The 26,144-nt window shown below is 27.6% G+C and overlaps 1 protein-coding gene across 4 annotated transcripts in view; it reads right to left on the bottom strand.

Annotated features, from left to right (window-relative positions):
• The window catches only part of LOC132942633 (sphingomyelin phosphodiesterase), a 32,684-nt gene extending 10,161 nt beyond the window's left edge, over window positions 1–22,523 (bottom strand). For 2 of the 4 annotated variants that reach the window (XR_009664301.1, XM_061011195.1), the window contains exon 1: window positions 22,493–22,523. Coding sequence is in view for 1 of the 4 variants with exons in the window: in XM_061011195.1 (XP_060867178.1) it covers window positions 22,493–22,508 (16 nt within the window). In the remaining 3 variants the exon portion in view is untranslated. Of the gene's footprint in view, window positions 1–4,943; window positions 5,068–13,023; window positions 13,548–22,492 lie in introns of those variants that run through there. The other 2 variants (XM_061011196.1, XM_061011197.1) reach the window with 2 other exon arrangements.
• Window positions 22,524–26,144: the final 3,621 nt, after the last annotated feature.

Here is a 26,144-nt window from a genome sequence, read left to right as displayed (position 1 = left end):
CATTAATATTAATTATTTTATATCGAACCGGGGTACTTAAATATATAACAAGGTATTACAGAAAAAAAAATATGTATACAATTAGTACATTCCTTACGTCATTTAGAGCCATAATAATCTAAAACATAAGGCGACTAAAGATTATTCAAATGTGTAAAAATAAACCATGTAAATTATTCACTGATAAAATTTCTTTGATAAAATGACCTGATTTTGTAATGAAATTGCAATTAATAATTGTATTCATTTTTATTCATACCGGCAGTAGAAAAGTAAAAAGTAATATTTTAATCATTAAATTCATTATTTTCGAACAATAAATTAGTTATGATTTAAACGTGATATTATTAAAGTACCTAATATTTTTTAAAATAACGGTGTTAAGACTAGAAATGAAATGAAAAGAAAATGAATGTTTTTTTTTTTTAAATTGTATTTTTTAATATAATATGTGTAAAGATATAAGCTGTAATCGTATATTATAACCATTTTTCTAATAGAAAATAAAAATGTATACCTATACCTACCAACAAAATCCATATCAATATTGCCTAGATTAGCAATTTATTTTATATATTATAAAAAAAATAATTTCATTTATACGAAGCTTATAATAATAAGTTCAGCTATTAGTTCGTAAGAAATATAAAATATATAAAATATATACAATATAATATTCTGTATTAAATTTTGGCCAATAAGCATAAGAAATGAAATTTGACTACCTACCTAATAGTTATTTTTACTTTTTATACTACATATTGTTTATTATTTTATTGTTTCGTTAATAAACATCTCACAATTCTTAATCGGATACCTATATGATTTCCACTTTCCAAGATATGTTTGCGTTTGCGTTTCTTAATTTGTATACTTTCATGATTTAATGATGACCTGATTAAAATTTCATAAATTTGTATAGGTATTCAGTATTTATATACGTAATAACATAATATGAATTTCGTACAAATGAATAGCTCAACTTAATTTTTATTTAATTATTATGGCATTTCCACGAAGAGTTATGCAAATATAATTGGATTATATTATTTTTGCATTTAGGATTTGTTGTTTGGCCATCAGTTGGTGCCTTTAAATGGTGACTTATATGGATAATATACGAATCATTCGAAAGTTGAAATTTATTTTAGTAGTCGATATTCGTTTATTGACATTTTGAAGTAACGTTAATAGATTTTTTGAATGTATACTTTAATATTCAAGTACTTACACCTATATAGTTAGATTATAAAAAGTGATAGATTAGGTAGTTAAATATTAATATAAGGCTGAAAAATGGATTTCTGTATTTTAATAGTTTATAATATCTATATTATATCCTAAGTAATATATAGTTTATATTATATATTTAAAAATTCTTTAGAAAAGTATTGTCAGCACATAAACGTATTTTTTTCTTTATTTTTAAAAATGTTCATTCAATAATAATATAGCAACAAAAAAATTGACAACAATAAAATAATAAAATAATAAAATAAGATAAACGATTTAAATTTATTATGCTTTATAGCACATCCTCTGAACCAGAGAAAAAAATGATTGAATAAAAAAACGCCTATGAAATTTAAATTTAATAATATAATAATACAGTCAACAATAAAACAGGAAATAATATTTGAATAAATGCATACTATAAGTTGACTATTCTCCATTATTCGTACCTACATGTATATTATAGTGATGTATACTGAAGTCTGAAATTTGCTATAGGTACTTGAATAAAAAGTTAAAAGATAGAGGTATCAGCCATTATATGAATAGTACCTACGTATTAAGACGTATTATAGTAAGTAGTAACCTAACCATCAACGACGTAAAATCAATATTGTTATTTATTTAAACTGTTTAATAATACATAGGACATTATTAAAAGTCAAGGTGAAAGCAATAATTACATACCAGCTATATAAACACATTGTATTTTTATTTTTATTTTTATTTTTAATACATTTAATAATAAATTGATCTATATTTTTTAATGCGTATGATAATTTAAATACATGGGTGAATAATACCTATATAATATATTTTATCATGTTGTAATGTGTTCGTAGTATCCTTTACCTATTAAAAATATTTGAGAATATCGTATCATAATAATATTGATTGACTATCTTTTTTTATTTATTTATAAATACCTAATACCTATATTACCCCTAGCTGTGGATAGGTAGGTTTTTAAGATTTTGAATATAATACGTTTGGCGTTATATAAATGAGACCTGACCAGACCTACCTCTTATGTGTAGACGTGTAGTATCCATATGTACAAGATTTATTTTTTGTTCATAAAAAGATTTAATATATATTTCAGCCATAGGTATTTCTATTACTCTATTAGATACATTTTACTAATATGGTTGCAATAAACAATTTATTAATATGATTTATGCGTGTGATTGAACTAATACTATACACAGAAAACAAAAATGAGTATGGTCTAGTATACCTATCTGTCTTATATGTGACTTAAATTTTCTCCTGTTTTTAATAATATGAAACGTGTACAAACACGTATGTTTCTCTTTTCTACATGCCACTAATCATTAAAAATCGAAAACAAACAACAATCCGTAATGATCTCGTAGAGCATTTTATACATGTAGGTAATACAGATAAAAGTATAAAACTAACATTTTTCACATCTTTCGAGTTTCACTCTTTTTATAATAATTGTTTGTGCGTGTATGAGAAACTGGTGAGAAGTAATGATTATCTACTATGATTACTAGTGTGCATTTTATTTTATTGTTTGATATTTTATTTAAAATTAAAATTAACAAATTTCGATTTTTAATAGATTTTATTATCTAGTTGTATTATAAAATAAGTATATTCTAGTATTGGTTAATTATAATTGTTCTTATTATTTTACACGAACAAATTAAATTTAGTTAATCTTACCATCTTCAAAATATTCGAATTTATAAAGAAAAAATATAAATAAGAAAAATAAAATATTATTTATATAAGAAAAAAAAATTGATTGTTATTCAACTACACATAAGAATAACATAAATTAGTAAATATAATATGTGTATAAAAATATAGGTTGTTATACATTGTTGTCCTTTTTTATCAAGTACAAAAATAAATCTACTTGGTTTAAATATTATACTTTATTTGGTTAGTTTAGTTTTATTGGTATTTACCTATGATTTAGATGTTTGTCACAACTATCTAATACAATAATTGATTATAATATAGATGACAATTTTAGCCTTTAGGACTAGACCTACAGGCTACAGTGAATTGTGATTTATGGTTAACACAACACTAACTATTTTAAAAACAGTAATTTATTATTTTTGATGTGTAATTTTGTTATTTTTACCCACATTATTCAATTATGTTTTATGATTATAAAATTATATTACGTATTAACGTTTTACATCTAAATATCTAATATACAAAATTGTATATGTGTGTATTGAGAATAAAAATAATATACCACAAGCCAATGCCCCAGCTGCCGTGACTTAGCATCAATAAAAAAAATAAATATGTACTTATACCTTGTAAAATCAATATTTTATGATGTTTGTCTTTTATTTTTTATTGAGTCCATTAGTTGTCATACACATTTTTTTAAATATGCAATTCAATGAAAACGACATAATTGGAATTTCGTTCAGATTTTTAAAAAGTTAAGTAATAATTTAATAACTATTAACTATAAACGTCTGTTGTCTAAATTATTCTTGAATTAAAAGATGATGTCTTTAGTACAGCGTTCGTCCTTGACCATTCGTAATACTTGTAGTAGGGTATAGGTAGGTATAGTGTTATGTTATTGGCGCCGTGCTACAATCGTCTGAATCCGATCAATTGCACGCCGTTCTCCTTTATACATCGATAATATTTATAACGGTATTTATGTATTTAATAATACGCGTTTCATTTGACCAAACAACCTTTTAAAAACATAATCAGGGTCACGTCATCACATACGAAAATAGTAAGTATAGCTTCATATCTAATAAAAAAAATATTCGCAAAAATATAGGTATTATGATTTATGATAATAAATTATTAATTTGATATTCAAAATTCAATATTATTGAGAGAACAAATTGGAGTATTTTATCGTCTACAAATTATTAAACTATTTTTATTAATCTTATTTATAAGATCAAATTGGGAAACTTCATGCAATCAACATATATAATATATATTTATGGTACACTTATAAAGTGATAAGTTAGGTACCTATAAATCTAACCTATACGTTTTAACTGTCAATTGAAATAGCCTTAGCTCCAATTAGTAAGTACATAACAGCACCCGTTCTTCTAGAATAAGTATAATTATATAAAATACTGATTAACCAACAACAGTTTTAATTCGACAGGTGTATTTTAAATTTAGCTACATTAATTATGAATTACAAATCTTTACGAAAAACATATTCAAACGATAAACATCAAAATTATATAATTTTGAAAGATTTAAGATTTTGAGGATTTTGAAACAACTAGTGACATGTTTGAACATTAAGACCATTATGAAATTCAATTTGAAATGTAAGTATACTATTTAATAAGTAGGTATATTTAAAATGTATTCAGTAGCTATATATACCGACATTTGTTAGTACTTGCACAAATAATTACCTAATTAAATATAAATACTGTTATATCTTATATATAATTATTTTATGTAGGTACCTATATAATGTATATTGTATATGAATATTAATGAAAATAAATAACAAGTAAGTAGCTAATTTTGTTTTTGACAAATCTGACTTACAAATTCTAAATATTAACTTAGCTAATAATATTAATAGTTAGTAACAAGCTGCAACATTTTTATTACACACAATGTAAACACATTTATACAGTTTCTATTTTAAATATTACTGTTTTTTTTTTCAACCGTAATCATAATTAGAAAAATAAATATTTAGTTGATATACATACCTTATTAAAAAAAATAATCCATTCTGCAAATAATTTGAAATAGAATTACTACGTAAGAACCTTTATACCTTACTACACGTAACCGATCACTGAATGGACAATGGGCTCTCGACTCTCGACTAGGTTCTACTGCATTGCTATTATTCACCCCCTCTTAATGACAATGGACGTTCAACCACTGTTCTTAGTGGTCTTATTAATTATTTTATAATACAATAATATGCGTCATTTACTGGCTACTGCACAGTAAATAGTTTAATCTAAATACTTAATATGTAATTAAACAAATTATATTTATCTTAATAGGTAACAAATTACTAAATTTAATAAGAAAATTAAAGATAAGTACCACACTGGTAAAATTATGTTAACGATTTCAATATATTTAATTAATTATAATAGCAAAACAATTTAGTGGTAAATTATAAATAACGAGTATGTACATGTTACCTATAACTTTTTTTTGTTTTTATGGAACATTTTTTTTTGCACATTAGGGTGTGTAGTGCCTACCCAAGCTCTGATGAGTAAAATTGTAAAAACTTGGGATTTTTCAGAAAAACGGGATTCGGCAAAATGGGATGTTTTATCAATCCATATACCTACAACTGGTTTTTTTGTCAAAGAAATGGCACAAAACGTATTAATTATATACCTTTGATTAATATGTGCATGTCTTGTTGTACAACAAAATATTGTAGGTCTCCCCTCCCAAAATTCAGGTCTGCGCACGCCTATGATGAATCGTGAATATTAGGTTTATGGCAAGTATTATTTAAGTAGGTACTAAATATATACAACATTCCAATGATGACATACTGACATCCAAGGAAACAGAACAAGATTAACTATATATTATATAAAATAATTTCAAATACTATGAATTTACAAATTATTATTTAATTGTGTGCATATTATAATATAATATTTTATCTTATTATTAATAAATAGCATTTATTTCATTATTTGTATATTGAACTTATTAAAAATCTACATTTATTAGTTATTACATAATTTATTAAAAAAGTCCGAGATCTAGGAATATTTTACCAAATTTAACAAAATACGTTTTTGTCTTGTGATATAGTATCGACAATTATTAGAAAGTAATCAGCTTCTGGAGGTTTTTTGTTATACTAACGTATTTGTCAGTGAAATATATTGTTATTTAGGTACTTATTTTTACTTCAGTTATTTCTTATCTGTCTTAAAGATACTATAGGAACATAAGATTACAGATTAGGTAGATTATTTCTTGTTAAGGTCATTTTTTAGAAATAGGAAATAATGTTGAATGTTTAGATTATATTATTAACTATTTTAGAAGCTACAGTACTCTTTTATATTTTTGAGTAGGTACTTATTTTAATTTTGAATTGTATGTATTTTATAGTTAAACTTATGCAAAATAGTTATTAAATTTCAAAAATCAATTACAGTGTGTACAAGAAATTATTTCATCTATCGAGAAGTATTTTTCCGGTTGGAATATAATATATTTTATTCACGTACCTATTCATATTTCATAAATCCTTGACTCGGTAGAAATTAATGCTCATAACGCCAATAACGGAACTAGAAATTAAACATAATATTACAGGTTTAAATACCTACTTGAAGGTAATTCCGCAATACAAATCGAACGAGACTTCGTTAAGAAAATTGCTCCTTAGATAAGTATTAAATATTATTAAATATCTGATGAAATTAGTATGTTAGTAACTGAGAGACACCGAGACCATATTATATATACAATGAATTTTTACAATATATTCTCCGTTAGTTGACATATATTCATTATTGCAAATATTATGTAAATCAGGTAATGTAGGTAGGTAATATATACATTTTCAAAGGAGTGAAAGTAAGTTAAAATTAAAAAAGAATCCTAATTAAAATTTAGGATCTTATATTATAAGACAAGTATTTTCCAAATAAAGTACGTTTTATTAAAAACCTTATAATAACTAATTTATTATTTTATATTATTTGTATCGTTATAATCTAAGGAACATCTAAAATAATATGTCCTTATAGAATACAATCTAAAATTGTAGACGGAATCGGAATGTACTTAAATTAATAAAATAATTTTCATTTTTATTAGAAATCTTTTTCTTGTTTATTTCAAATAACACGAGGATAGGGAAAAAATACCAAGATAACCGATATGTATAAAAACAAAATAATAACTCAAACGATAAGATCTTTAAGAGTGATACGCGTTAAGTTATAGAATGGAGAGAAATTCTCGTCGTTTTATGTCATTGTAAAAGGGCTGTTTGGTTAAAACTTAAAACTCAACCGGTGCCGTAAAACTACCTGTAAATAAAGATTGAGTCGTTTTTGATTTCAAAATACGTGTAATTTTATAAATATATCATAGGTTTTCATTATTTTACGTCATTTTTACTATTTGTTTAATTGATGGGTATTATAATATATTTTATAATTACATCGTTTCTAGGTTTGGTTGATGTTTGAAAGACATAAAAATAATACATACGTATTTTATAGGTACGTATTACCTATATACTATAAATTCGTATTAATTATCGATTTAAATAACCTGATATAATTTTTATCTTGTATAATTGACATACATAAGCCTCATTACCTGAGGATATAATTTAAATCTTACGTAATTTAAAATGACATGTCGTTCAGTTTTATTGATTTTGTTAATTTCACTGTTCAATAAAACTACTTAGATATCTACGAAATTCGATCTACCTACTTACTCAAAATCAATGATGCAATTTGAACGTACGTACTTCACTATTAAAATAATAGCACCTATAAAGTTTATTTCTATCAAATTTAATATAAATCGGAAAAAATAAAAACAGGGTTTGTAATTTTTTTTCATCATCAAGAAAGTATTTTTCTGTGATATCCGTGATTATAATAATGATATAGATTTTTAATTAGTTTATTGCAATTTATTGTACACATATTCAGCTTTTTTGGAATATTACAAAAGTCAAAATATTTTATTCAACCACCTAACGAAGTTAAAAGCAATTAATAATTTTACTACTTGTATACCTATCAACAATTCACAATGAATACATATTATATACTATATTGTAAGTAGAAAATCCGAGAATAACATTGTATTATAAATGGTAAATGAAAGATACAAACATGGGCAATAGCATACACTATATGGCGTATATGGAAACGTTTCCTCCGCCCCACACATAGTTTTTTAATTTTTTCGGGAGCTGTGTTTAAGCAGGAATTCCGGGAGTGGTGGCAGGAATTTACAGGAATAGAGCACTAATTATTGACGTTGGAAAAAGTTGAACAATTGAAATGGGTGGGGATGAGGAAATGTACGTGTATATGCACATATGAACATAGGACCTAGGTAACTATATAAATAAGTAATATAAATATAATATTAATATAATACATTTTATATAGATTGGTACCTGAATATTATCTAGACTACTTATACAACTTGGAAATATTTTATAGTTCTGTCGAATTCTAGTGATATTATTTTTTATTTCATTATTTGTAACTAATCTGAATATATTTAAACTTCACGATATAAACGGTTTTTGAATAATTATCTAAATTTAAGTAGACACATGGTCTAAGCGATAACGATTTCCGGCAGTAACCTTTAATCTAAGATCTTTGTGAGACACATTTAAATCTTGTTTGCGGTCTTCATCAAATCACTAATGTAGCATATAGACTATAGTCTTTAGTATATTATACTATAGAGCGTACAAGTTTACAACCCTCATAACATTGTTGGTACCTCATTAATATTTCGAGATAAAATGTTATCGTTATGAGTTATTACTTTTTACATAGCTGCACTTCTTTCATTATAATTTTACACCAAAATTCATTTATTTTTTATCGTATATAATTAAATGAGTCGAATGATGATAGTTCTTGCTTATACTAATTAGGTATTTCGTGTATCTACATAATATATTTTTATTATGCCTTAATTATAGAAATAATGATCATAAGTGGGAAGTGGCGTGAGTTGTTACCTAACGGCTAACAATACGATACCTAGTTGTTATCGAGCGTATATAAATGGTAAGCAATTGTTATGATTTTACAACATAAGCCTAAGGTGTTTCTGAAAACAATTTAAAATGTAAGCCTCTACTACGCTCGTAATAGAAAAATCTATACATTTGACAGGGTTAAATTAAAGGTTTTTTTATTTAAAAAAAAAATATAAATTATTCAACACAAACGTCACAAACATTGTGCTATTTAATTTCAAAAACTATAATCACTAGCAATAAATATATAAATACGATTTATATTTCATTTTTCGAATTTTATTTATGTAATATTATTTGTTCACGAATTTATGCAAATTTAAAGTAAAGAAGTGGCATTATGTCTTTTTACGGTTAATGATATAAATTAGTTGTTTTTGACACGTAAATAACTATACACTATATTAGATCTTTGTCAAGCGTGGAATTACGAAATAGGACAGATATAGTTTTCAAAGTAAGTGGTCAATTATATGTTTTGAGAACATATTGAAAATAAATGGGAAATAGAAATTATTGTGAAAATAAAATAAAAACATGTTTTATCTGCCAGAGGTACATGGCAATTTAAGCAATTATTTTGAATTGGAAATATTTTCAGTACTGAATTTTTTTTGTCTACAACACAAATGTGTTTAAAGTATAGGTAGTTATTATATATAAAACAACGTTTGATAAAGAAATTAAAAACAGTTAGCTACCAAATTTTTTTCTGTTATCATTATCCAGTTCTAAAAATTTAGGTTTGTATCAATATTTAACGATTATTATAAAGATTGTTGCTATTGTAACCTTGACCTAGTCTCGGTGGTCCGCTACATGACCGAATCAACCGGTTGATATAGTATTTTTTTTCTTTTGGAATACTTGTATTAAATTGTCACGGTTGTTACACGCGGGGAGTCTTGTTGAATCATAACTTATTAAGTATATCTACATTTCCTATTATTATTATTTTTAACACCATTAGATATAATAACAAAATTATAACGGAAAACTAGCATACTCTAAATTTGCGTAGTCTTAAAAGTTAAAACATTTATGGTATCAAAATGCACGCATTTGAATAATTTAAAGTATAGTCAGAAATCATAATGCGGACAGTAGTAACCAAACTAAATAAATATGTACTTGAATGATATTATGTTATATTTTGTAACATTGTAACATTGTTCATTATAATAGTATGAACGTAATTCGAGTTTTAACAATAGGACGAAGGAGAAACAATTAGTAGATAAAACGCTCTGATATTATGCACAGCCATTGTAATAGTTCGTGAAGAATATAGATAAGTATATAGGAAATACAAGTATATACAATAATTGTATAAATTATAAATACACATAATAATCATAATAATATTAGGTAAATAAAAACGTGTTGTAAACAATATTATTGTTGAAAATTGAAAAACAGAAAGAAAAATTGTATTTTCACAGTTTTCATTTAAATGATTTATATTTTTGATGTTTATTACTGATGACCGATAAATGTTATAACTTATAATGTCATGTTTTAAATGTTAATCTTAGTGTTTCGTTATCATAGGCGCAATAAGCGTTTGGGATTTGGAGGGGGGGGGCTAAAGCCTTTCTTTGATAATATTGAATAAGCATAAAACAAAATGTAGGAAATGTTTGAGGGGCTATAGACACTTTTGGAGGGGCTTAGCCCCTAATAAAAACGTTAAAAAAATTGTTGTCGACACTCGTTTGATGTTTATGAACATAATATATTAAAATGTTTATTAATTTGTCCCTACTCCTGGGTCATATTATTATTCCTAAACGGTAGTATGCACATTTCATTTCCCGGTGCCCTGCAGCAGATGTCGTCGACCATACTATAGCGATAATAATAATATAATAATATTGGTACGTGACCAGTGTGTCGAGATTAACCTACTTGGAAATGACACTCACCACCGATCGACAGTCATACAACCGTTTTGACGTGCCACTCTCACTATATAATATACATTACACACACATGCCAGGTATATAGCAGTATAGAACACGCGTACCGCAACAGACCATCATCAATCTACACCCAGATGAAAATCATAACTAACCACATCGTCTGATTTGCGATCGAGGATTAGAGAAAAAACGACTTTCGCTCAAATTTTATCACTATAATATAGTTGTGGTGTGCGCACAAATATTATGGCTGGTGTGTGGTTAGAAGTGATAAAAGAACTTCCAAAAGTGAACAATTATTACGCTGAAAGTGCACCTTGTAAAACGATATTTTACTGTTTGGAATAGTCAATAATATTCCATAACACTTTTCAGAAAACTATGAAACACATTTACTATTGCATTGAACTAATAAAATATAAATATAATATAGGTAATGACAATTAACGATTTTCAAGGTTTATTTTTGTATTGTAATTTATACTTGTATAAATTCTTTTACAATCACGACAATGTATTCAGAAAAATTAAATTTGACAAATTTACATTTAACGATTTAATGCAATTAATTTTGATTGATTATTTTAAATCAGAGCACATAGCATACTATGACGTATAAACAAATAAAATGAATAATATATATAGAAGAAGAGCTTGAACTTTTTCAAGGTTAATTTATTATGCAGACACATTGCTTATTTATCGTTATCGATTTACCAGACCTATATTTTTCTATTCCATATACTTAGGTAAATATAAAAATATCCATACGAAGCTAACAAAATTAAATTATTGTTTTTAAAATGTGATTTTTTTTGGACTTGAAGTTTTTAAAAATAATTCGATATTATGTTAGGATCACGCTTATGTAAAATTATTTTAATATTTATAATTAATTGTGTACCTTATAGGTAATATGACCGAACTATGCGCTTGTTTTTATGTGTAAATTGTGTTATTAGGTATAATATAGTATAATATAATATCATTAGGTATAACAATAAATTGGTATAGTACTACTACAGTAGTAGGTATTATAATAATATTCTCACCAAAATAGTTAATTTTTTTAATTCAAACCGCCGAGAAACGGGTTTTTGTAAAACATCATTCATGAAAATAAAAGAACCCAATTATGTATTTTTCATATCTGTCATGACTTATGACTGATAATATGAGTTATTTACACGGCTACACCTAATGAATCTACAACTAGAGTAGTATATTATACAACCGTTAATAATTCGCGTATTTCTTTAAGTACTAATATTTTGATTGATACACCATCGTAATAAGCAACAACAAAACACCAATTGTCAATATTCTGGTAACAATAGCTAGACTAATGATATTGATATTTCCTATTATGTTTTACATGGTTAGAGATGACTTCCTACTGAGACGTACGTACCTACTGTTATTATTATTAATATATAAAAAGAAAATACGATGAACCCGTTTGGTGTGTGTGCGCTGGATGATTAATTATTTTATATCGGTAAATATTCACAGTGTTTCAAATAAAAGTTGGCAAAAACTTGTTTTACTCGATCGTGGTTACTAACAGAATAGCGGGTTAGAATTAATGTACATACCTACGTAAATTAATATACAGTCATGGTGAGTTTCTTCTACAACTAGAGTAGATAATATTGTGTTACCTCAGATACTTCACACCTATATAATAATATTATAATATAATCCGTTATACACCTCAAACGGTCGCACTCGGAAATATGGGACACCTATTTATAGCAATGGGGTTAACATCTACATATTTCTTATAGAATCAATCTAATATAGGTGCGAGTATAGGTGCTAATATAGATATAATATTAAAGGCTGTGGTTTTTGAAAGAATAATGTTATTGTTCGTCTATTTTATAAATGTACTCGTGATCTTTTGCCCAGTGGTCGTGAAGATAAAAATACTGCCAGCGAACCAACCGTTTCCGGATCCAAAAGATTTCACCTCCGTTCCCGGAACTTTAAAAAATGTGTTTACAATGGTCGCGTGCGCGTACTTACGACTTGGATAGGTTCGAGTGAAAGCGATATTCACATGTGTGAGTGTGTCAATAAAACGTATGATTTATTAATTTCTTTTTTTATACTCACGTGCGAGCCACTTATTTCGTGTTCAAAATAACCACCATGAATCGGCGATCAACACGCTTTTTCCTCTTTTTCTTTTTGTCGTAATTTTTTACGTTCCGACGGGAAAAAATTGCGTTTTACAGAGTCGACATACCTACCGCCGAGATCACGTCTTACAATAACACACAATGTATTGGCAAGTAAAAAAAAACAAATTTCCAAGAACAAAACGCGGTTTCGAACAAATGTGCACTCCGTCGATATTTTATTTATTTTATTATATTATATGTACCGCGGTGGTCGAAATACGCGCATCCGATGATGATTTATCGTAACTTATAATATCGAACTAATCATAGAAGAAAACATCGAGTGAGCACATTACAATATAATATTATTTTAATAAAATGATATTCGAGTAAAACCGTTCACTGTATTATTTTTCGAATACGGGACGGCGCGCGGCGACGGTGACGACTGCGCGGTGTAGGCAACACGAGAAAGTATCACAGTGGACACGATATTACCGACTGCACCAGTGCACCAGTGGATTTTCGTATACCGTTGGCCGCGAGAGCACACACACACCGACACGTTATATAGATATAGTAATAATTAGCACAGTGCTGCCACGTACCGGACGCTCACTTAAGTCTCCGAGATACTATTAATATTATTTATACATATTGTAATACAACTACTGCCTAAACACGCATAATATTACGCTTGTAGCGTTTTGTTAATTATTATTACTACTATTGGCGTTCGTCTTCGTATATAGGGTTTTTGTTTTTTTTTTTTGCGTCGGCACCGAAAATCGTCTACAACAATAATATTGTATTACTATATTGTTCGTTTGTTCGTTATTTACGATATTATTATAATAATTCATACTTACTTACACGCGACGCCGCTTGTTAGCCGGTCGTTGTTATACATTATATATTATATTATGACGACCGAGCTCGCCGTAGAACTCTCGAACTTATGTATTTCTGCATAATAACCACCGTGGTTGAAGACGATTTTCGAAAATTATTATTGCGCAGGTACATTCAACGTTTTTTTAAGGACACGACTCTAGAAGACCACATTTTTTAGATTATGCTATTATTATTTACCAGAGCTTGAAACTAGTTTCGAAATATGATTTGTAAACCGGTTAAATAAAATTTAAAAATAACCGAAAATAGAATTGCAAAGCAAAATTGAAACTGAAAATGAGAACAAATGGACAGCAGAATATTAAATTTAGACTTAAATAAAAGACAAAATGCTTTAAAAATTAAAATCAAAAGCGCGTACACAAAGTTTAAATTTTTGTTTTCAAGTGAGGTTATCGTAATTTACATTATAAATTTAAAATTAATTATTTATAGCCAATAGCTATACATATATAGGTAGATTAATAAATTTGGATTGTCATGTGAATATATTTAGGTACTTAATAATATTAGACAATTGAATCACTATTTTAGTAAGGGAAGTATGTGATCGATTGAATTATATGATTATTTATTCAACGTCACTACCCAATGTGTTCATTTAATTATTTTTTTTTTTATTTAAAATAAAGAAGCATTTGTGTATAATCGTAAGTTGTTTTATTGAGTTGTCACTTAAACTTGATTTGTAGATAGTAAATACATAATATATAAAATAATGCTACATTAAAAATTATTGATACAGACGTTAACAATCAATTAATATAAAGGTACGGTACATGAATGAACCATGCATGTACAATAAACATAATAAACTGTATTGTTATCTCACTACTACTATAATATCCATTAAATATATAATAATTAAATATTTTAACTATAAATTAAAATCACTGTTATTTATATGCGCAGAGTTCATAATTCACGGTAGCCGGTAATTCGTCTGATCGTAATTCAAACATAATGAAACTGTCTAAATTTGATCGATGCAATTTATGTCTTGTAAAATACTATAACAATTATTTAGTTATGATGTAAAATATTAATTGTTGAACTTTAATCCATTTAGTATTGTGATTTGTGATATGCAGGTACGTAGTTTTTTATTAAAATACGAATTAGTATCTGTTTACATTTATTCTTATCGAATAAATTATATCAATTAGGTCAATAAGTAGTGTTATAAAATTCTTTACAACTATGATGTGTGTGTTTTTTTAAAAATTGTTTTGTTTATTTATCTTTTTATTTTTGTGTCTGTCATCACCATTTGGGACAGTAACACTGCTTCATTTTCTTCAACAGTATCTTGTTCAATGGGAAAGAGAATCTAGTTGTGCATCCGGGAGGTCAAATATTAAAATTCCCAATAGGTTTCAAAAGCGCCGTGAAAGACAAAATAAAAATTAAGGAAAAACGGGAATTTTCACGCAAAATCGGGTTTTGACAAAATCGATTTTGGTTTTTGGTGTAACTCTAAAACAAATAACCGTAGATACATTAAATGTTCACTGGTTGTTTATATTATCATTTTCTATATTTGATAAAATTTTCAAAATATTTGGACTCATTTTGAGCTGTTTATGGACATTTTTAATTTATTTGTTGGGTCAAAAAGCGTAAAAATTTAATTCAAGTTAAAAAATAATAAAAATACATATGCACACATTTTTTTATAAGCATTTAAAGTTTGCATTTTGACAAAATTTATAAAATTTAAAATTTAAATATGATTATTTGTAGTTAAAAATTCATAAAATGTTCAACTTTTATAGCTAAGGATTGAAAATTTAAAACAAGGTTCCACGTCAGTAGGTTATTCTGTAACCAAAATACAAAGCACAGTTATTTTTTATAGTTATTTAATGTTCATATTTGGTCGAAATTAGCTAGATATTTAAATAAAGAAGAACGATTTTAGTTTTGTGTTATATATTAAAATATAATTCGTGGGTACTTGAAACTTCTAAAGTATATATTATTATGTACAAACATGATAATAAACAAATAATAATAATAATAACTTAACCGGCTACCGTATTAATATAGTAACAATTTAAATATAATATAAAATATTTTAGGTAGGCTGACAAACCGTCTTCGCTCATAATTGTTTTTCGTATACAATGATATCATATCATTGAACATTGAAATCAAATTTAACACCATCCGTTACAGTGACTCACTTGTAACCTACTGTACAGCAGAGTGACACCTACTTACCCACTTTTTTTTAAATTTTTTTTTATCGATCTTAAGCATCGGCAAGTGGCAACTATAGCCATTAGCATTTTGTAGGGCGGTTACCGTAGTTGGTTGAGGAACACGTGTTTGTGGGGCGAGGATTCATCACTAAAAACCCGGGTGGTTACCCATCTGGGAACTAGTGACGCCGGGCGGTGCTTGACCTTAGAAAACGTTAGTGACTGAGGCCAACCACAAAGCCAAACTAGGCCTCAAACAATGAAATTTATGAGGACATTCAAACAAATTCGATTGTACTTTTTTAGGTGTACCTACAATAATAATATTTATTTATATTCATAATTCAATAAACCATGTGATGTTGTTAAATTTATAAGTGTTTATAAGTCCTCAGATCATTGTATTGGAATTTCGTACACGATTAGTATAAACACATAGGCATTAATATTTTTTTATTAATTTGAAAATTATATTTTTTTGCAGAGTATATATATCTAAAAACTTTATTAAAAATGTAATAACTTAGGTAATTGTCGCCTGTCCGTTATATTAAATTAAATCGTTATAATAATGGTTTTTAGTTTTTTCTATTACCGACCAGATATAATATTTTTATGTTATTATTATAATAATAAAACGTAGAATGAAGAATAATGGCTTGATAATGGGTAACCAACTGTTTTTGCGTGATTGAGTGACAAGAATACCACTCTTATTTTGTAATAATGGGCAATTTTCAACCAAGTTGGCGACCATCGAAGAATCGGATTTGAACACACCGTGGTAATAACTTTACAGGTAGTTAGTATACCTACATTAAATCTTTTTCCTGAAACTTTTGGCTATGGATATCAATAAATAATAAGGTCGTCGCCCGTCAGCGTGTGCTTCATATTTAATTTAAAGTTCTTATGTTTGGGTTAACGTTCACACGAACAAGTGGACAATTTATTGAGGCTGACACTTCTTATAAAATACACAAAAGCAAGAACTTATCACTACAATTATAAATTTATAACCCTTACATAATTTAATAACTATAATAGTCTGCGAACGCTCAGATATTTTGAAATATAATGTAGAATTATGTGGAATTATAGGAATTAAATAAAAGTCATTGAATAGAAAGCGAGAGATTTGAAAACATGTACCAATTATTATTCAAGATTGGGTTTGTCGAATTCGGAACAAAAAAATTAAAAATTAAAAAGCCAAACATAATTAGCACACAAAGAAAACTTAACATAATATAGTATATACGTAGGTACTCGAGCAAATAAGGTCACTGGGTAGGCCATCATTTTGCAATTTTGGTGGGTGTGTATATTTTAGTGTAGAACCGGTGTGTGTGTAATGCGTGTGTAAGTACATTATTATTTTAAATATTTGAAAACGATATTACTATATTATATTATATTCTACCTATCCATGCATCACAATATAGCTTGGCATCCGAAAAAAAACGATTGTATAAGATCTAAGCTCTATAGTTAAAGTACCTATACAGTATTTACGATTATAAGAATTTTCAATTTTACAATATATTACAAAATTGATTGTATTACGTTTAATATGTTTTAGTATCTATAACTTATAGGCGATAAGCTTCTATAATATTTAATCGGAATTTTCTTTGTTTAATGCCATAGTGCAATGAGTGTTGTTACTATTATTTGTTTTTAATGGAATTCGTTATACTTTTGGAAAAATCATGAACCTGAAATTAAAATGCCAATGTAAATTCTTTGCATCAGATATTGGATACTGGATAGCTAATTTTAAGTACTTACCTAAAAGGAATTATCCAAGTCTCAAAGAGATCGTCCTACCACCCCGTTAAAACCGCCACCGGTGCACCGTAATACGATCAGAATAAATATACGTAGCACTGCGTGGTGTAAAGTACGGTAACCTCTGTGGTACATCTGCGGGTGTGCGGGGAAAAAATGTACCCATACTGGCTTCTATACCTATATCATTAGGCATTAAGTAATTATACAGCCGGGTTGGCGGGTTCACACTACACAGTACACCGTGTCGTGTTCTGTACATTAATACACGTCAGGTACAAAACATTGGTACCTAACACGTTACCTACAAGTTTAATATAATATTAAAATTAAACTCTTTACGATACGTCGTAGTGAGAACCATGAACTAAGATATATTATATAGTTAAGATATATCTTAGTTCATGGTGAGAACTGACCAACAGGTGAACAGATTAACTTATAACCCGGGTTAATGGTGGTTCATGGCATGTGGTGATAATTTTGGCGGGCGGCAGTCGTTTCCAAAACAGAAATTATATAAATACGTATTCAACAAATACTATTATACTAGTATATATTATTATTATTATTATTATTCACGATTCACGCGGCTATAGCCAATAGCCATATAGATATAATATATATTATTGTTGTAATATGCGACTATAATAATCGTAATTTCGTCATTGTTGCCACAGTACCAACTCACAGATCCGATCACAAAACTCCGATCCCGATAACACAGACACTATAGATATATCCACGTGATATAGGTCAGATCGATTTATATTATTATTTATAAAATATAATAGGAACTTCAACGTTTAAAATCAATTATCTCTTTATGCGATATCTTCAAAATCAAATGGTTTATCGACATAGGTACATCGATGAAGACAGACTAGGGGTTCTCAAACTCCATCTCAATAATAAAATAGTAGAAATAGATTTGGCGGAAACGAAAGTCACATTTTTCAATGACCGCCCATTTTGGTAACGGCGCAATAGGTATCGTTTAAATTCGATGTCCCATGTCTATTATCGTTATGTGACTTATCGCATTTTTATTTTACCTACATATTAATTAAATATTTATAGGTAGTATTTATAGCGTTAGAAATTAAAATCCGTTTTTAGCGGTTTTTCTTAATTTGTTGGTGGTTTTTCACGTGGCATTAAATAACTATTGATAAAATCGAAAAATGACCTCTCTAAAGTACCATCTTGATCTAATTTTCTAAAAGATAATATACCATATTTTGAAATCTAAGCACTCCTTCTGTTAAAAATTTTGTATGCAGGATAAAAAAAAAATAATAAACATCATTGTAAAACCACTAGCTTCCTCCCTTTGTTCAGAATTTAAAAAACTATGTTTATATATTATTTATTAGATTTTACATACGTTTTTTTTGGACTGGGTACAGATATTTTTATTTTCTAACCGATTTTGCGTTACGCTTTGTTATGGCGTCTATCACCATAGAAACTAATAAAATGTAAAATTACCTAATTCCCTCTAGGTATATATACAATTAACGTTTATTCTTTTATTAATATATATTTATGATTTATATATTATTTTCTTCGAAGTGGTCGATGATCACCACTTTTTTGGTTACAGAATGAACAGGTATAAAAATTGATTTACTATATTATTATAGACTGCAGGTGCCTCCTACTCGTGATATTTAATATCAATAATGTTTGAGTGTTGTTTATATGGATGAAATAAAACTTACTCATTGTTAGGTTTCGTATGCCGCTACGCGTTACATATAATATTATACAGCATAAACGATTGTTGTCTGAAATTTGCTCCGTTCCTTATCATCAGAACTAAAGCGTTGTTGCGCACGCTATGACAATCATCATTCGTATCGTGATAACGGTATCGGCTCTTCGTAATCGTGCAATATAATACTGTCTGGAAAGAACTAAAGACGAGTATTTTTTATTAGTCCGGTGGAGACGTCATATTATTATGTACCCAAGTAGGTACAGGCGGTACAGCGTATTACACTATTATCCTCGCCGGTCTCTGCGCGAGATGAACGATCGTTTACGACGGCGATAATAATATTATGCAATAATAATTAATAATTATCATTGATCGAACTCGACGGGTTGTCGTTTGTCTCTGCAGTACGATACGTCAGTCATAAATGATAAATATCTATACCTACATATAATATAATTCATATAAATAACTGAAATCATACTAATCGAAAATTCTATAGGAGGAACACAACACTCGTAGTGTTGGTGCCGGACTGAGGTCGAACACCGTCACCTGAGTCGGAAGTCCGCTACAGTGGATAGAACGAGCTTATGTAAAGTGGCGGTGTCCGCATCCGACCAATAATTGTTGTAATTTTGTCGGAGAACAATGTGTAACAGCTTCAGTACTGCGGCTTTTGACGGTTTACGAGTAATTGCTATACATTTTCCGTTCACAAACACCGTCGAAATATTATATCGAATCACATTTTTAAGAAAATAAGCATCGTACGTGTATAACTATTAATAATATCACCTATATGCTATATAGCGAGAATAGCGAACGTTTGCAGAGACAACGTCGACGCGGCATTTGATTTATAATTTTTGTGGTGTTATCTTTGTATATATAATATATATATAGTTTTTCTGTCCACGTGTGTCACTACACTCCTCCTAAACGACTGGACCGATTTTGATGACACTTTTGTGTGTTTGAGTGATTCCTTGGATGGTTTATAGATTCACAATTATTGGACCCGGTAGGTCCAACCAGGAAAGGTTCTCAAACGGGGGTTTGAGATTTTACGATGGACATTTTTGTTTTCTATTTTTGGTTGCTAATCTAACTCATTAGTTGCTCGGGCAGATGAGGTAAAAGCATCCATCAAATCGTCACGTTTATAATTCCGAATAAAGAAATTATATCTATTATAAACAAATATGAGAGTTGAATGTATATTAATTGGTACTCAAAAAATACTTGACCGATTATGTGAAAATGTCAAATTGTTCTTGGAGATATCAGGAAAGTTTAACAAGTAGTTTAAACCACGTTCGATTTATAGCAAGTGCTATATCCAATTTACAACAAATAAATTGTCCATCTTGGTCGAATTAATAATCACAAAGCGACGTAAATTTGCCTGTGAACTGAGGTAGGTACACCAAAACTAGGAGACACTTATCTAATCTAAATTTTGTATGTTTTCATTTTCTCACGGGCAAAATCGGGTTATAAAACTAAAATTGGATGTTGGTTCATCTGAAGTTAATAACCTCAAAAAAACGACTGACCGTTTTCAATAAAAGTTATATCAGTTGATTTCTTGAAACTTGAAGGGTGTTTATAGCTTAATTTTTTAACTCCTATATTCTATAGTTGGTTTAAAGGTAACTCACACCTAATTTTTTTTCGAAATACTAAGTTTGAACTTTAAATTTCATATTTCATCGACGATAATAATGGAAATTTTACGAACTTAAATGAATTACACTCGTGTAATTTATGTAAATATAATATAATAATTTTATAATGCTGGTTATATTGGTGTCGATGTGTTTATTTGTTCAACATACTCATACCTTATATCTAACGTCGCAAATTATAGAATAATTAAAATTGTTCGTAATAATTAGAGGTATTCATATCGAGTTTTGCTGATCTCCGGCAGTTCAATGCACCTTTATTATATATTACTATACTCATTATTCATGTGCACTGATTTATGAATAATTTCTTACAATATGGCACAGTGCTGGTCAAATGATTTTAATATAATATAGATATGGCTAGTCTTTTCCACTATTCGATTATTAAAAATATAATTTATGGTTATCAGATCTTAAACATTAAAAAAAAGGTCACGGGGATCTATTCCTCTCACTCACCCCCTTGTTTGGCCAACCCTAGAATGACAACAAAATAATTTAGTGATTTAGTGATTTAATTCTTATATGTTAAAACATGATTTATGTAAATTACGACGACGGTCATGTCCCACTCAATGAATATTATCTTCTTGGTTATCGCTATGCGATAAGACACTGGTAAGTGCGGTAATTGGTAAATACGAAATATCAATAATATCATAGTTGAAAATATGTGTGATTGTTTCTATAAGTATAATATTGACTATTCTAACACAAAATACCACTTTTTTTTTGCCATATCGATTCTGGTTGTCTTATCGTAATAAATTCGGCAAATAATTATTATCCTCGTGCCTTTACAAATTGTTTTCAATTACTTATATTTATTTATTTATTACAATAATGTCATATAGCTAGGTGCCTATAGGCTATAATATATGTATAGTACACGTGACAAGATTTAAAAAAAAATTATTCTTTTACTTATTAGTTAACTATTATAATAGCTAATAATATGATAGTACTGTGTTCAGGTTTTACCTAGATTTTCAAAACAAACATAAATAATGTTGTCAGCCAATTGAATTGAGTGCAATATTTGTCTACTTATCAGGATAATTTTGGCTAACACTGATAACTATTATTTACACAACAGATCAAGAGTTATACGGTATTAGATACGGCTAAAATACTTACAGGTGAAGTTCGCCATGGTGGTTGTAGTCTTTGTTCAATCGCGGTCTGCCCACTACTGAATAACTATTGCTTACTATCACCGACCGTAAATAATTTTAATAATGCATATATGATTATTGATTACCTACAATATTGTTGTAAGTCTTTAGCAATTCAAATGCGTCATAATAATTTATTATTTTAATTTTTTGAAATTTCTAAATTAAATTACCTTTACCTACTTAAAAAAGCATTACTTATAATTTTATATAATTATTTTCTTTTTATTTAAAAAAATTGCTTATTTAATTAGTTTCTGAACCACCGTCACTGTTTTAACAGTCATTATATTTTATAAGTCACAATTGTCACACAAAACGTTTCTCAATTAACTATTTGAGCTATTGTCGTGTATAATTACTAATAAACAATGAATAATTTAAAACATATACAATCTGTTAGAATTCCTCAATAGTATTCATTTTAGTAATTATACCAATATCGTGGAATATTTGGCAGACTTCTTCTTTACCTGAAGTTATAGACTATGGACGAAATTCGGATTTATGCGCCTTTCACTTATTTTAGACTATCGCATAGGTAATAAACCTAATTACTATGCATTTCTTAATTTATTGTCCTCTGTGATATTATTCCAATAATTTATTAATTTACATTTTGTTTTTAATCTATCGTCTAAATAGACAATAGTTTATTAATTAATATACCTATTAAAATTAATCAAAGTCATAACTACTGTGATACTGCTATTGCTTTTACACAACCTTAGTAGTCTGAAAATGCAGTAATTACCTATAATATTATACTTGTTGGCAATGCAATGTTCAATATTAATTGCTGAAGTGTCAAAAAAATTCCATTACCTGTCGTTGCAAAACTATAAATTAATAAAATGATTGACCTTAAACGGTATCGTTGTTTGTCGTATTTAATCATTTATTTAAATGTACCATTTTATTTATTTTCCAATTTACCATCCCACAGTTATTATAGTAACTTATTATTATAGGATCTTCAGACGTTTAACGATTGTAAGTAATGAGATAATTGAGCGAAGATAATTGAACGAACAATTATAACTATTATTCGATAAAGAATACTAAGGTGATTATATTTTATATGTATGTACTATGCAGTTACTAGATTGTTAACGAATAACGTGTACAATATATATTTGCCACTTTTATATTATTTTATAGTAATTTGTATATTGGTTATATTATTATGATACCTATATAGTGTAATAAATATTATTTTCATTTAATTAGGTAAACGTAATGGTAAAGTTGGTCGAAAACTGTCTATTACTGTGTATATAGGTATAAAGCTTTACATTTTAGGCATTTAATTCTACAATATTAATAAGTATGATAATTATCAGTAGGTACAATACTCGTCCAACAGTTCAATTGGTACAGACTAAAGGTATAGCCGTATATTACATAAAACTGACAAAGTAGACAATAAAATATAATCTGGACGTTGGCAAAATATTATTTACAAATTTGAAATTACAATTTGTGTATGTCTTCTACTCTTTTAATGTATTATTACATTTTTATTATTTAAAAAGCGGGTAAGTGGAAGTCGCTCTGCTGTACAGTAGGTTACAAGTGGGTCACTGTATAATGGCTTGTATTAAATTTGAATTCAATGATATCATATTATTGTATACGAAAAACGATTCTGAGCGGAGACGGTTCGTCGGTTTGGATATTTTATATTGTTATTATATTTTATTATAGCCTGTATGTTAGTATAATATTATAAATTACAACAAAATAACTAAAATCGTTATTTTTATTTTCATTCGTTTCTATGGTGATAAACAAATCGTTAGAAATTAAAATCCCATTTTTAGTGGTTTTTTGTAATTTGGCTGTAGTTTTTCCCGTGGCATAAAATAACTATTGAGAAAAACGAAAAAGGACCTCTCTAAAGTACTATATTGATCCAATTTACTAAAAGATAAGATACTATACATTGAAATTGAAGTACTCCTTCTGGTAAACATTTTGTATACAGGATAAAAAAAAAATAAAAAATAAACAGCATTGTAAAATCACTAGCTTCCTCGCTCCGCTCAGAATCTAAAATGTCCGGTGTATATTTATTATTTAGTTTTTGGTATAAATATACATTACAATATTGGCCTATATATATTTTTATTATATATTTATGATTGCATATTAAATGTACGTTGCACCTAATATTATAAATAACAATACAGTCCAATTGACAACATAATTGAATTGCGTCGTAATAATAGTCTTGTCATATAACTGTTTTTTTTCAATATATTTTTAATGTTTTACGTATTTAAATTTTTTGTTGTATGAAAAATACAAGGTCATCAGCCTTGGTTGTATTGTGATGGAATTTTTTTTTTTATAATATTTTATATTTTTTAGATTTTGATCGAATCGAGAAAAATATTTACAATATTATAATATGTTGTTTTTGAATTTGTTATTTGAATAAAATTTTTGTTGTGAACACTGGGTCATCGGGGGCTAGAAAAGTTTTTTGTAAATACTTTAAATACAAGAAATCTAGTCTCATCTATCCGGAATCTGGATAGTGAAGGTACTTTATACATTTTCTAAATGTTTCTCAAAACATAATGAAAAATGACTATCGAAAATAGTAATAAATTGTATTAATGGTAACTTAATGTCTTAATATTGTCTATTTAGTATTTAATGTGTATAAAGTACAAAGTAATAAATCCACATTGATTTTTCTACAAAAAAATATTATGTTTATTTTATTAAAATATAATTTTGTTGAAATATCTATTCAAATATAATATTGTCTTTCGAATCCTATGGTTCTTTACTTTCAAATTCATTTTAATACCGAACCACTGACTCATCCATTTCCTCAGCTGACCCACTTGCAATGTTTCTTGCTACTATTTCAAACGATATAAATTAAATGTAGTAGGTACATAAATGCATTTTAGAAATTCAAAATTCAAAATGTTAATAGGGTCTTAATGTTTGAGATTTTATTAAACATTTTAAGTATGTGAAAACAATTTAAAGGTAATAATTATTTATTTTTCTCGACTGTATGTTATATCATTGAGGTACCTAATAATATTATGATACTATAATATTATTAACACGTGTTTAGAATTTACACTAGATACGTTTATTTATATTGATGTAAATGATAAATGTATATGATTATTGTTTATTAATAGTATTATGTATTATGTATAAGTTGACACGGCCCTAGAGGTACTTGAGGCCGCGTCAAAGTGTATAACCGATCAATTATATTTTAACCAATCAATAAAATATGTGTAAATTACTTGAAATTATTACGTAACAGTCTTGAATAAGGTGTACAAATACAGTGTTTATCTAGGTACATGGCCTGATTTAATTTATATTGTAATTTATTTTGAACAATCATCATAGCCATTCTATACGGCCGAATAGATTCATTTATAAATTAATACTTTGTAATTTGTCAATAAGTATATGTATAACGCATAAAATGTGCTATCCACATTCAAAACAAGTTCGGTGTTTGTACAAATCACTCATCTCATTAATAGCTAAATGGTAACTACAGACTACAGAAATACTTTTGAATTGCTACCGACTACTATAATAATATATTAATATTATATCTACGCGAT

Source organism: Metopolophium dirhodum, chromosome 4 (assembly GCF_019925205.1).
Source record: "Metopolophium dirhodum isolate CAU chromosome 4, ASM1992520v1, whole genome shotgun sequence".
Lineage (NCBI taxonomy): Eukaryota > Metazoa > Arthropoda > Insecta > Hemiptera > Aphididae > Metopolophium > Metopolophium dirhodum.
Note: the sequence above shows the minus strand (reverse complement) of the source record. Positions and strands in the feature narration are given on the sequence as shown.